Source organism: Amblyomma maculatum, chromosome 10 (assembly GCF_055883805.1).
Source record: "Amblyomma maculatum isolate TAMU_Amacu chromosome 10, ASM5588380v1, whole genome shotgun sequence".
Lineage (NCBI taxonomy): Eukaryota > Metazoa > Arthropoda > Arachnida > Ixodida > Ixodidae > Amblyomma > Amblyomma maculatum.
In genome coordinates, this window is record NC_139353.1 from 167,364,347 (window position 1) to 167,378,636 (window position 14,290).

Consider the following 14,290-nt stretch of genomic DNA (forward strand, 5'->3'; position numbering starts at 1 on the left):
GCAGTGCTAGGGTACAACTCCAAAAACGACCGAATGATTTCACTTCGTATCCAAGGTCACCCTTTCAACATAACAGTTATCCAAGTCTATGCACCGACCACTGCTGCTGAAGAAGCTGACGTTGAGAGATTTTATGCGGACCTACAATACCTTTTAGACCGCACCCCATCATCAGACGTCGTTTTTCTCATAGGCGACTGGAATGCTAAGGTCGGGAGTGAAGAAATATCCGGAATTATAGGCAAGTTCGGTCTTGGCGAGCCAAATGAAGCTGGGCAGAGGCTAGTAGAGTTTTGTGAAGAAAACAACCTGACCATAGCGAATACTCATTTTTAACAGCACAAGAGGCGCCTGTACACATGGACTTCACCGGACGGTCTGTACAGGAATCAGATCGATTATTTTCTTTGCCGGCAGAGATGGAGAAGCGCTATACAAGCAGTAAAAACAAGGCCTGGGGCCGATTGTGGCACCGATCATCAGCTTCTTGTTGCCAAAATTAAAGGTCCACGGAAACGGCCCCCAAGAAACCACTGATAAACGTGTTCAGTGTGTAGAACACATCCTTTTGAGCATTAACGCAAAGTATAACTCCTTGGAACAAAGCCAGCGATTTATTATTAATTTTTAAATACAGCGTTTTTTGAAATTCGCGGGCAGAGGAAATGTCGCTTGGCGGTGTCGCATGGAACTATTTCCTAATCCCGTGACGTCACGGGTCGGTTGACTGGCAAGGCTTGCTAGAAGCTGCCATTCGCTGCGGTTACTGCAACCATGACGTCACGAACACACTTCCGGTAGCTGCGAAAGTCGTCTGCTCGTACGCTGCTCGAACTCTGTGCGGGCTGTTACAGCTCGCCGCCCTTATCGGTTAGGTGGCCATTGCCCATTAAGTGCAACAACCGAAGCGACGCAGGGATCGGCAGAACGAAGCTGCATTTATATAACGTGGTTTCAGGAGTATCGGAGTGTCGTCCGACGAGGCGTCAATAGCACGGTCAAGCACCGCACGATGGCAGCACCTCCTCGACCGCCGTAAACACCGCCGCTGTGGCCCCTCCTCCCGCATGCCGTTCTCGAACGACACGGCGGATCGTTAGCACCGATGTCCGAAATAAAGCGTGCTAAACTTTGTTGGCGTCTGGAATATTGAGCCGAATATCAAGTATGAAGCCCTCGTGAGGATCGCTGACCAGCAGCAAATTGCTGGTAAGAGCGATAGCAGTGATACAAGCTAGTTTCTGCTCAAGCCAGCTGCCGCTGGTGCATTTCGGCTGATCCGATCTGCTCGTACTAGCTCTGCGATTAGTGCGTCGGCAGAGTTAATCCTATAATTATTTTACTATGGCAGGATAGGAATGACTATAAGGCAGTTTCATAAGTAGGCGATTTACGACAGCGTTGATCATGTTCCAAAGCGTCGACCGCCGCGGCTTCGAAGCGAAACTATAGGCCTAGCGACGACTAGGGACGGTCACGCACGGCGCCGGCATTCGCCGCGCTCGCACGTTCAACCCCCGCGGTAATTGTGTAACGTACTACCTCAGCCTGCTCGCGGAATCCCGTGCTGCAAGCGTTGCAAACTCGTGTACTTTCATAGCTAAGGCCGCGTATTTTTTGGCGTTCTGTTCAGCAACAAGCCGTTCAAACGATACTGTAGGCACGACAAGGCTTCAGTACGCAGTCGCTGCGCTGTCGGCCGTAATCGAAGACGTCGGGCGGCACCGTAATCTATACATCGATCTTTAAACGTGATACAGTAGGCAAATGAATAACTTTATGAAGCAGACCCGCTCGTACGTTTCGCGCACTCGGGCGCCGACGAGTAGCTTCCGTCAACAGACGCCGTCATTACCTCGGTTAATGACGCAAACCGAGGTCGTCAAGCTCGGTTTGCGGTAACCGCGGTTAGTGGTGCAACCATGGTTTGGTCCGCCGTGTAACATATGATAACCACGGATTCGCGGTTGCACTAACCGTCGCTGCGCGAACTGGCGAACTCCTCAGGCGTGTGCAAGCGAGGACGGGTTGGCGGAGTACGCCAGAGAGCGAGCGCGCGGCAACCGGAAGTTCGTCGAAGTGACGTATGTCTGGGCGGAGCTTTGAACTTGCTTGTATTCTTTGTTTTTTTATGGCTCCCTTCGGCGTACGAGTTGAGAGGGAAAATTGGAAGGGTCATTTTTAATCGCCGATATCTCTGGTGTTGCAGAAGCTAGATCGAAAATTTTTGCGGGAGAATGATGGGTGGTTCAATAACTATCAGTGTTATGGCGTTGTTTACCCTTCTTGGTGACCCCTTTCTGGGGACCTTTAAACTTCGATTGAGGAAAACGCAGAAAACTAGAAGGCCTTTCAGGTATGATCTGGATCAAATTCCATTAGAATATGCTGTGGAAGTGAGGAATCGATTTCAAGAATTAGATCTAGAAGACAGAGAGCCCGAAGAGATGTGGACTGATGTTCGTGATATAATACAAGAAGTTGCTACTAAGGTAGTTCCAAAGCAAAAGAAATGCAAGAAAGCAAACTGGTTATCTGAAGAGGCTTTGCAAATAGCTGAGGAAAGGAGGATGGCAAAAGTTATGGGGGAAAGAGAAAGATACAAAGTTCTCAATGCGGATTTTCAGAAAATAGCAAGGAGAGATAAGAATGCCTTCCTGAACATACAGTGTCAAGCAGTTGAGGACAACAGCCAATTAAGGAACACAAGAGCTCTGTATAAGACAATCAAAGATATCAAAGGAAGCTTCTGTGCTAAGCTGGGCGTGATAAGGGACAAACAAGGCAAGGACCTCACTGAAGCCTCAGAGATAAAGAAGAGGTGGCAAGAATACACAGAACTGTACAAGAAGGACCCGAATATGCAAACCCAACATAAGACGGTTGTGATTACTGATCTCGAGCCGAACATCCTGAAGAGTGAAGTTGAATGGGCCTTAGCCAGCCTTGCTAAGAACAAAGCTAGCGGAATTGATGGCATTCCAGCTGAGTTGCTTCAAAACCTCAACCATGACGCTGTTAACATTCTGCATACATTATGTCAGAAGATTTGGACAACCCTGCAGTGGCCACAGGATTGGAGGAGGTCAGTTTACATCCCCATTCCAAAGAAAGGCAGTGCCAAAGATTGTTCCAACTACCACACGATCGCGCTTATTTCACATGCTAGCAAAGTGATGTTGAAAATCCTCCAAGGTAGGCAGCAACAGTATGTGGATCGGGAGCTTCCGGACGTGCAAGCTGGGTTTCTCAAGGGCAGAGGAACTAGAGACCAAATTGCTAACCTTCGCTGGATCATGGAAAAAGCAAGAGAGTTCCAGAAACCCATCTACTTCTGCTTTATTGATTATGCGAAAGCGTTTGACTGCGTAGATCAAAGCTGATTGTGGCAAGCTCTCCAAGAGATTAGAGTTCCAATTCACCTCATCTGTCTCCTCAGGAACCTGTATGAAGGGCAAGAGGCCACAGTCAGAACTGGGCATGGTCTTACTGATTGGTTTCCGATCGAGAAAGGAGTGAGGCAAGGCTGCATACTGTCGCCCTGCCTATTTAACCTATATACAGAGTGCATCATGAGGAGGGCTGGTCTGGACGAGTCTTCAGCTGGAGTGAAGATTGCTGGAAAACGTATCAACAACCTTAGATATGCGGATGATACCACTTTAATGGCAGAAAGTGAAGTGGAACTCAAGAGACTTCTGATGCGCGTACAAGAAGAGAGTGAGAAGTTTGGGCTTAAACTGAACATTAAAAAGACAAAGATCATGGCGTCTTGCCCTATCAAGTCCTGGAGCATCAATGGACAAGAAGTGGAAGCTGTGACAGATTTTCTGTTCTTGGGCTCCAAGATTACCTCGGAAGGAGACTGCAGCCATGAAATTAGGAGACGCCTGCTTCTGGGTAAGAGAGCAATGGATAGCCTTGACCGCCTAGTAAAGAGCAGAGACATTAGTCTGCCAACCAAGATCCGTATAACTCGTGCTATGGTCTTTCCAGTTGTGATGTATGGATGCGAGAGTTGGACTGTGAAAAAGGCTGACCGCCGAAGAATTGACGCGTTTGAATTGTGGTGCTGGCGAAGACTCTTGAGAGTTCCTTGGACGGCCAGAAGATCAAATCAGTCGATATTGTCGACCATAAACCCTGACTGCTCATTGGAGGGCCAAATTTTAAAGTTAAAGCTCAGCTACTTTGGTCATCTGATGAGAAGAGAGGAGTCGCTGGAGAAAGATTTGATGTTGGGAAAGGTTGAGGGTCGCCGGAGAAGGGGTAGGCAGCGAACGCGATGGTTAGATGGCATCCTCGAGGCGCTGCAGATGAAGTTATGCGATGTTAGGAAGATAGTGAGAGACCGGAAAGCGTGGCGTGACATGGTCCATAGGGTCACGAAGAGTCGGACACGACTGAACGACTGAACTGAACTGAACCATATTGAGCAGTAAATATTGTACACAATGTTCTTTTGATAACGTTGTTTTTTGCTTCAGGGCATAATGGGATATGTAAAAATAAAGGGGGTATTAAATGAAAGTAAAAAGGTTAGCTGTTCTAATAAAGTTCAAGAGAGAGCGATGATAAGGCCCTTGAGTCCATGCAATGTATGAAGATGAGTCGTTCGGCGAAAGGCCCACTGCCGTCAGGTGCCGAATTCTCTTCGGCTTCAGTGCCGGGCAAACCCACAACAAGTGGTGAATATCTGCCTCGTGATCTGGTGACTTTCAGACAGGACATCCTGGACGTTGATGTAGATATCGATATTGCGGCTATGTTCGTGTCACCGCAGGTGTGAGGGCAACCCCAACCCGGATCCTCCGTAGCGCAACCACCTCAGCGCGGGTAAGACCACTGGGGAGGGTTACCGCACACGGTGGGACAGGAGCACGTGTGCGGCGCCGGAGGTGCTCCTTTCTTGTGAGAAGCAGAGTGGCATCATCCATAGGGAGGAAGCGTGTCAATAATGAAGGTAGAGTCGCCTGGCGGGTTGCAGAATCTGCAGAGGTTTGCGAACTGAGTAGGCCACGTGGGATCCACTCAATTCGAATGGTTTGCGAGATGCGAGCCGCCAGACGATGTATATTCTGGCAGATTTCTGCGCTGCGACTGACGCGTCGGAGCAGACGTATTGCTTGTAGAGCGTCGGTGCGGATGACAATTTTGGCTGTGGGTAGTAAGGTTGTGACAGAGAGAGAGCGAAGAGCCTCTTGGACAGCAACCAGCTCAGCAATGTTAAATGGTGAACATTCATAACGTGTCTCAGCCACCACGGTCTTAACATGCGTTTGCCTTTTGCGCAAGAAAATTAAAAAAAAAAAACGTTTGAGGGAATAATCAGTTTGTAATCTATTCAGTTGTACAGAAAATCATGTTTTCCACAAAGAGCGCTAGAGAGGGAATCGATTAAAAAAAAACGGGCTCGATGGCTGACGGGTTTGTCGAAACGTTCTAGCCAATGCAGATAGTTAGGAGGACGCAATCAATGAACTATGGGGTTAAATTAAACATTTCTTAGCCCCTAAACATGCTATGGGCATTCACACGGAATTTTTTGGTTGTCTACAAGCTCGTTGCCCCCAGCGATAGCGGGTACGCCGCACCGTGCAGCCGAGTACCAGCGCGTCTGGCCGTCAAACCAGAAGGCCCGAAGGCCGGTGATGGTGGAACGGTCACATGATCAAATATGGCAGCGCCCACGCGCTCGCGCTGTAAAGGGTCTATAATTCGTTTACAGGAAAGGAAAGGCACAGCATCTGTCACTCGCGGAAGGCAAGAGCGGCGCCCGGCGGCGTTGGAGCGCACTCGTTTCCGGTTGGTCCTCATAGCTGACGGCAGATGAGTGACGTCACATCCTTGACGTCACCCTGAACGCTTAACTATTTTAGGCTTCGATACTTTCAGATTGCGCGCCAATCGCAGTATCTGTCACTCGCGGAATCCCGCTATCATCCTCACGGTAGACAAGCGGAATTATGAACAGCGTTTCACGACCCGGGGTGCGGCACAGCGGTACAGCGGTACAGCGCTCGGCTGGGGACCCAAGGGGTGGAGGTTCTATTCCACGATGGAGACCGTTTTTTTTGTTTTTTTTTTTTAGTGAGGAAGAGTCGCACACCTTTTAAGCGTTGCTTAAGAGCTTGACGAGGGGGCTGCAGAGCTGTCCTTGACTGTGACGTCACTCGGTCACAGCATACGGCATACGGGAAGTTTGGCTCCGACCCTCGTAGGCAAGCTTTTCGCATCAGTAAGGAGCACGCTTAAGCCGCGCTTTAAGAATAGACGCGATAGCTTTGGTTCGTTCGCTTTATTTATTTTTTAGCCGCGACGGACCAGGACGCAAAGTGAGTGCTTTTAGTTATTTTTAATGTCCACTGATGTTAAGTTTCTCATCTTATTTTAAATTATTGTTAATTGTTTTTATTTCAATTCCATATTTTTAATTATTAAAAGTTTGATATACATATTTAATTACAAGTATTCAATCAACCAATTATGTCTTTATTAATCACCCATCACGTATCCCACCTAGCACTTATCGATCAACTACAACTCCATGTTTCCTATCAGGTCCCGAACTCTTCAGACAATGCCCGACAACTTCCGATCCGAAATTAAGGTACGACAGCGGCTTTTCACCCAAACGCGTGTACAAAATGACAAACTATTATGCAGTTCTGCAATAATTTCAGACTTGTAGCTCTGGCTTTTTGGTTTCAGTAGTTATACAGTATTTTACTGTTTTAAGTACACAAAATTCTGGTGTTTATACACACATTCTTGTAGTAACAAGAGTTTCACGGTTTTTCCTGTTGTGACAAGAGGAAGGTTTCTTTAGTCTCTTCAATTGGGTTTTGTTTAGGCTTTTGCACATTCTGTATCAGTGTTCCGCACGCAGCAATCAAAAGGCATTCTGTTCGTACAAAGGAGGCGAAGTTTTGAGTTCTTTGCACCGTTCTCTTTCAAGTGTTCATTTCTTAGCAAGCGAGATGGGCAATGGATATCGGAGTCTCTTCGTTTATTCTAAAGAAGTTGTAACTCGAGGCTGTGTTTTTTACAGAGCGGGAGCCGCGCTCTAGGCCCGAGAGGGAAGTGGTGACGCTAACGAGGAAGACTGATTTTTTGAAAGGTTGCACCCACTGCTTCCTGTCGTGCTTTTGTTTATCGTGTTTGCTCTCGCCCTTGTTTGCCAGAAAACAACGTCGCCAACGCGCTCTGCCTTCGCTAGTTATGATTTGCTTGTGTAAGGACTCCACACACAATGCGAAGAACAAAACCCCTTGCTTGGCACTGTTCTAGTTCGTCTGCGACTCTTGTGAGTTGGTTGTACGTTTTCAGAGTCACAGTGGAGAGAGGCAGCAAACATTTCGAGGACCGCTGACGGGTACAAAGGTTCGCTTGCGCAACGAAGCCCGATTTGAAAACGCCTGCTCCACGTGATGTATTGAGGGTATAGAATTTGAGGCACATAAGACAGTTGGAATCCTCATCACGTAAATAGGCAAGAAGAGCCCTGGAATTGAGATATCTGCTGTTGTCCCGCTCGCAGCTTCGGGGACTCGACAATGGCTGACGTCACAGTTGCTATTGTAACTGTGGCACTAGCAACGGATTCGAGCCCTCGACCACATGGATGGTCATATGACATAGTCATACATTGTTAGTCTTGGCGCTGTCTGCTTGGTTTGACACTGGTCGGGCTTGAAGGTCAAGGGTGTACTTGGAGGCTGGGATGGAGCGCATTTGGCGAGCACTCCCAAATTATGACTAGCAGCTTACCGGTATCGCTCAAGAGGAAAGTATACAACAGTTGAATCTTATCTGTACTCACCTATGGGGCTGAAACGTGGAAACTAACAAAGAGGGTTCTACTTAAGTTGAGGACAACGCAGAGGGCTATGGAAAGAAAAATGGTAGGGATAACGTTAAGAGATAGGAAACGTGCAGAGTGGGCCAGAGAACTAACTCAAGTCACTGACATTCTAATGGAAGTGAAGAAAAAGAAATGGGCATGGGCAGGACATGAAACATGAAGAGAGGATAACCGATGGTCGCTTAGGGCAACAAACGGGATTCCAAGGGAAGGAAAGCGTAGCAGGGGTTGGCAGAAAATTAGGTGGGCGGATGAGGTTAAGAAGTTCGCAAGGGTCAAGTGGATGCAGCTCGCACAGGACCGGGTTAATTGAGGAATTATGGGAGAGGCTAGCACAGCTTTCGCCCGCGCTCTTACTCACGTTCTACGTGACGCTGGCGGTAATACAGGACGTTCTACGTCCGCCGCTATGGCTGAGGGTGGCTCTGGTGAACACTCAAGGTTCGTATACAGACAACTTTAATACCCAAGAAAGTAGCAGAGGGGGACAACGGCCGATGTAGCTCAGTTGGAAGAGCACCGGACGCGATATTCGGAGGTCGTGGGTTCGGTTCCGACCATCGGCACGTTTTTTTCTACTTTGTGTTTAAGCATCTTTCCCCTAAACAGATTGCATTACTAATTTATGTGATTATCGAAATACAAATTAAAAAAGAAGACAAAGTACAATTCCCAATGCTTTTTTTGGCCTCGCCAACCTTGTTTCCTTCATATATATATATATATATATATAGAAAAAAGGCGGAGTTTTCGGGATTGGTTGAGAACACGTTAAAAAAAAAGTCAGGCGTGGGGAAGAAAAGAATGTATTGACGTTTCGGCCACGGGACCGGCCTTCGACGAAGGCTGGCCCATATTATATATATATATATATATATATATATATATATATATATATATATATATATATATATATATATATATATGTATATTCGTATTTAGACAACATAAATACCCAAGCAAGTAGCAGGGGGGACAGCGGCCGATGTAGCTCAGTTGGAAGAGCACCGGACGCGATATTCGGAGGTCGTGGGTTCGGTTCCCACCATCGGCACGTTGTTTTTTTCTTCTACTTTTTGTTTCTTCTACTTTGTGTTTAATTATCTTTCCCCTAAACAGATTACATTACTAATATTTGTTGTTATCAAAGTAAACATTAAAAAAAAGAAAAAAAAAGTATCATCCCCAACGCTTTCCTTGGCCTCGCCGACTGTTGGCTTCTTTCTTTCATATATGATAACGAGCACGTTCATTTCCCCTTAATATATATATATATATATATATATATATATATATATATATATATATATATATATATATATATATATATATATATATATATATATATATATATATATATATATATATATTGTTTTGAAATATCCGCCAGTTACAATTCAGCGCTTGTGCTGTGGTTTAGCTCCGTCCCGAGCTAGCTCTGTTGCCCCCACGAATGTAAACCAACGAGCCCACTCTCCACTCTTCTGAGGATAGCAACGTTTTATCGTGTGCCGCGGCACGATTACGCGCTAAGCTGCTGTGGTGGAGGCTGCAGACGCTGCTTGCTTTGCCCTATGTCCGGGTGCTTGCCTTTTCTCGGAAAAAGGCTTGGGAAATGTGTCTTGTGCCCAACCTCGTGTTCATTGCTGGTCTATGTGCTTAGCCAAAGCTCAACTTGCACCAATCGGATACTTAGTAATCATCACCAAATGCCGTGCATGCTAGAATGCGAATTGGCTGCAAGAAGGACTCGTTAAGGTTGACGTGCTGACTGTGTTGCACCGCCAATCGTAGACAATAAAGGTTTCCTTTATGAAAAAAATAATTATACGACGCTTGAGGGTTCGTAGTGGTGTCCCCAAGTGTGAAATGTGCACCTACAGTGGTTTATCTCAAAAATCAGCTATTCCAGGCACCTTGCAGGTGGCCGCTCCGATGCCACAGAAGGAAGTGGCGTCGTCGAACGAGGTGTCTCCGCCAAGGTTGACGCGGCACCAGGGCGCTCTCCTGACGCTCAGAATGTCCGCCAACAGGATGCCCGCCCCTGCAGGAGCAGGGAGAGAGAGCGTCAGCTTGCGTCCCGGCTTAGTTGAGACACGTGGCTTCCAGAAAACTGTCTTCTATAATATACCGAGAGACATGCATGATATAGACATAAAAATATTTCTCATCACATAACACTGAGCAAATAAAGTGGAACGAATTTTTCCAGCGGAAAATTCACAGGACGAGGGATTTCTACTTACCCAGCTGCACTATAATCCATCATACTACTTTAACACTGAATGAAACCTTCCAAAAAATTTCTGCGTGATGTGATCCGCATGTTAACTTTCAAAGAACCATATACATGGCAATGTTCTTTACGGCAATTATATTTTTTATAAGTTGCACACAAGATCTAGCAGTACCACTCACTTGAACAAGCTTCCCTGCGTAAGCAAATTAATCAATATTTAAGCCATGCAAATCACAAGTTTTCTTGTTAGGCTTGCATTAAAACACTGTACACTCCGAATTCGTCTCCTTGCATACAAATATATTCTAATTCTAATGTTGGACCGCGCGGCCATGATCTACTTACAAAAACTAGAAATAATTGAATAGAATACGTACAAAAGAGATCAGTTGCTTTCCCTGCAGTAGCTGTGGTCTTACTATAAACTGTCGTGCAGCAGTGGAATAGTGGTAGAACATCTCTCTAGCGTGAAAGAGGACCGTGGTTCGAATCTCGATGCCGCGCAATTCCCCACTGGATTAAAAAACAGCAGCGTGTCAATGGGATCGCATAAACAGGTTTGGGGTGCGATCTGTGAACTCATCCGAAAACGCACTGCCTCACAAGAACAAGATTTAGCCATCATTGTGTAGTAATTACCCGCAACATTTTATGTATAATAACAAAAAATCCCCGGCCCTAATTCTCCAGAGGCTGCAGAGCTACCGACCACGGCTGCGATCAGACCTGCGACGCAGCGGATGGTGCGAAGACCAATGCAGCGCAAGCCACTAGCCAGGCAGTATATTGTTTTTTAACTGTACTGCGTTGTAATGTATTGATCCTATGTAGGGCCGGACATCGCTAACACAGTCCCTATATAGGTTTAATGGATTGTGCTGCCTGGGGAAATTCTGGATCCGGACTGGCCGCCATTGGAATCTGACCCTGGCAACGTTTAACGCTAGAAGCCTGGCTAGTGAAGCTAGTTTAGCAGTCCTCTTCGAGGAACTAGCGGGCATGAAATGGGATTTCATAGGGCTTAGTAAGGTTATGAGGTCAAATTAGGCATATCTTCTACTGAAGGGCGGACACGTATTGTGTTATCGAGGTTTACCGGATAGACGAGAACTAGGAGTAGGGTTCCCTGTCAATAAGGACATAGCTGACAATATAGAGAAATTCTATAGCATTATTGAGAGGGTGGCAGGCATCGCAATTAGGGCTAACAGGCTAATAAACTGAATAGTACGCCTACATATAGTCATGATGACAGGGAAGTCGAAAGCATCTACGAAGATATAGAATCGGCAATAGGGAAGATAAAAACGCACTGTACTCTACAGATGGGCGACTTAAATGCTAAGGTAGACAAGAAAAAAAAAAAAGGCCCGAGACCCGACAGTGGGTGACTGTGACTTCAGCTCTAGAAATAGCAGGGCTATTAGTTCAGTTCACTGAGTGCAATACCTTCAGTATCCGAGGTGTGAGCGATGAAGGGCTAGTTCGGGTAAGACATGATATTGTTACGGAGGGCCTTGATATGGCCTGTTAACCCAGTCCGCGTTATCTAGCACAGCGGAAAATACAGTATCACCAAGCTCTTGCAAAAAGGCAGCAGAGCAAGACAGAAGAAGCACACAAATACACAAGGGCAATGCATTTCCCTTGTGTCTTTGTGTGCTTCTTCTGTCTTGCCTGTTATGCTTCCTTTTTGCAAGATGTTCGACCAACAAGCTCAACGTTCCACTCTATTATTGTCCGCCCAGTTAACTGCGCGCACTTCAGCGTCGTCGTCTCTCAGACCAATTCCTTAATTCTTCTTCGTCACAATACCCCCTCCCGTTCCTTGAAAGCACAGACCCGGTGCTTGCTACGGCGGGAGCGAAGGCGGCGGCTCGTAAAACTTGACCCGGGTCACGTGGACGATCTCAGGTGGTGGTGCGGGTGGTAAGGAGTTGGGTATCAAGGGTTCGATCTCGTAAGTAACATCTCTGACTTAGCGAACGATACGGTAATGTCCTTTGTACCACGGCAACACCTTTTCTCTAAGGCCGACATGACGGGACGGGAGCCACAGAAAAACCAGAGCCAGGTACATATATTGGACGTCAAGATGGTGGCTGTCATAACGGCTTTTCTGAGCTTCCTGAGAGGCAGAAAGTTGGCTGCGGGAAATTTGACGGCCCGTGTTAGCTCAGACAATCGTGTCTTGGGTATAACAGCTGACGTCATCGGGAGCAGGGAAGACCGTGTCGAAGGGAAGCACTGGATCTCGCCCAAAAAGAAAATGGGAGAATCCAGCGTTGTCGTGACGGGTGGAGTTATATGCGAATATCACATAAGGATCCCAATCGCGATGATCATCTGAGACGTACATAAAGAGCATCTTCGTGAGCCTGCGGTTGAAGCGTTCCGTGAGACCGTTAATCTGAGAGTGGTAAGCTGTACTGAATTTATGACGAACAGAGCATGAATGAAGGATTTCGTTGACCACACTTGCCAAGAAACAGGGAACGCGGTCGGTTATTATCGAGAAGCGCTATAGTGCAGTATGACGTCATTCAGCAGGAAGTCCCCGACGTCTGTCGCACAGATTGTTGGTATGGCTCAGGTGATGGCGTAGCGAGTCGTATATTCCGTCGCAACAGCATTCCATTTGTTTCCTGATAAAAAACGAGAAACTGTCCGAGCAGGTCAGCACCAACGCATGAAAATGAAGTTGACGGGATGGGAATTGGTTGAATTCCGGAGTGAAGTACAGACGGCTTTTTCGTGCGTTGACACAGCTCGCAATCTGCTATACTGCGCAGCACAGATGGGTAGAGTCCAGGCCAGAAAAAAAACGTCGAGCTACGTTGTCATAGGTGCGGGGTTACACCCAGGTAGCCAGCTGTGGGTGCTCCATGCAGCTGTTCTAAATGGTAGAGAGAAGGTGCTGAGGTACAACTAACAAGAACTCTGAACCATCCGGGCGCAGATGGCGGCGGTACAGGATATACCCTTGTAGCACAAACTGGGCGAAAGAAGGATTGAGTTGGTGGTGAGCTGGTCGATGATTCTGGCAAGGGAGGGATCCGAGCGCTGTTCATGGGCGATATTAGAAAACCCGCAAATTAAGAGGATGCAGTTGTCAACTCCGCACTCAGAAGAAGGAGGGGAATCAACTGGGTAACGGGACAAAAAGTGTGCATCAGGATAATGTCTACCGGATTTATAAGTTATCGAGAAGGTGCACGCCTGAAGTCGTAGCGCCCAACGTCCAAGACGACCAGTAGGGTTCTTAAGAGAATAAAGCCAGCAAAGTGCATAGCGGTCTGTAACAGCGGTAAAATGTCGGCCAAATAAGCAAGGACGAAATTTAGCAACGGTCCACACGAGAGGAGGGCATTCATGCTCAGTAGTGGAATAATTTCGTTCTGGGTCGAAGAGGAGACGACTTGCATAAGCGATAACTCGGTAATGACCACTCTGCCGCTGAGCAAGGATTGCTCCAGTGCCATGGTCACTTGCGTCGGTGCGAAGTTCTGTCAGAGCGGACGGGCAGAAATAGGCTAAGACAGGTAGTGTGGTGAGTGCGACAATAAGTGCTGAGAAAGCGTCCGCCTGGTCCGGGCACCAACAGAAGGGCACGCCCTTTTTCAACAAGTTGTTGAGGTTGGTGAGAGGACGGGCGATAACTGCAAAATTGGGCACAAACCGACGGAAATAGCACAAACCGATGAAAATTCAGACGGCAAGTGCAGAATTAGGAGCTTGGACTGAATTGACAGCGCGGATTTTTTATTTGAATCGGGCTGGACGCCTGACGGTGACCGAAGCGGCATTCCTTGGCGTTGAGCTGAAGGCCAGCTCGGCGGAAAATGGTGAGGATTGTAGCAAGACTATCCAATTGGTTGCTATCAAGATTGTACGAAAAAACAATAACATCGTCTAAGCAACACATACAAGATTTCCATTTGAGACCCCAAAGCAACGAGTCCATCATCATTTCAAAAGTCGCAGGAACATTACAGAGGCCGAATGGCATTACCTCGAACTTGTAGATGCCATCAGGTGTGATGAACGGTTTTTTCTCTCGGTCGCATTCATCGACGGTAATCTGCCAGTAGCGCAACCGTACATCAATCGATGAAAAGCACTTGGCTCCGTGTAAACAGTCGAGAGCATCGCGTCTATTCGAGGGAGAGGATATATATCTTTGTTGG

At 47.0% G+C, this 14,290-nt stretch overlaps 1 protein-coding gene across 1 annotated transcript in view; it reads right to left on the bottom strand.

The window, feature by feature from the left end:
• LOC146177873 (trypsin-2-like) overlaps positions 1 to 14,290 on the bottom strand; it is a 197,047-nt gene that overhangs the window by 29,587 nt on the left and 153,170 nt on the right. The window contains exon 6 of the mRNA XM_084581654.1: positions 9,781 to 9,908. Coding sequence (XP_084437780.1) covers positions 9,781 to 9,908 — 128 coding nt within the window. The remainder of the gene's footprint in view (positions 1 to 9,780; positions 9,909 to 14,290) is intronic.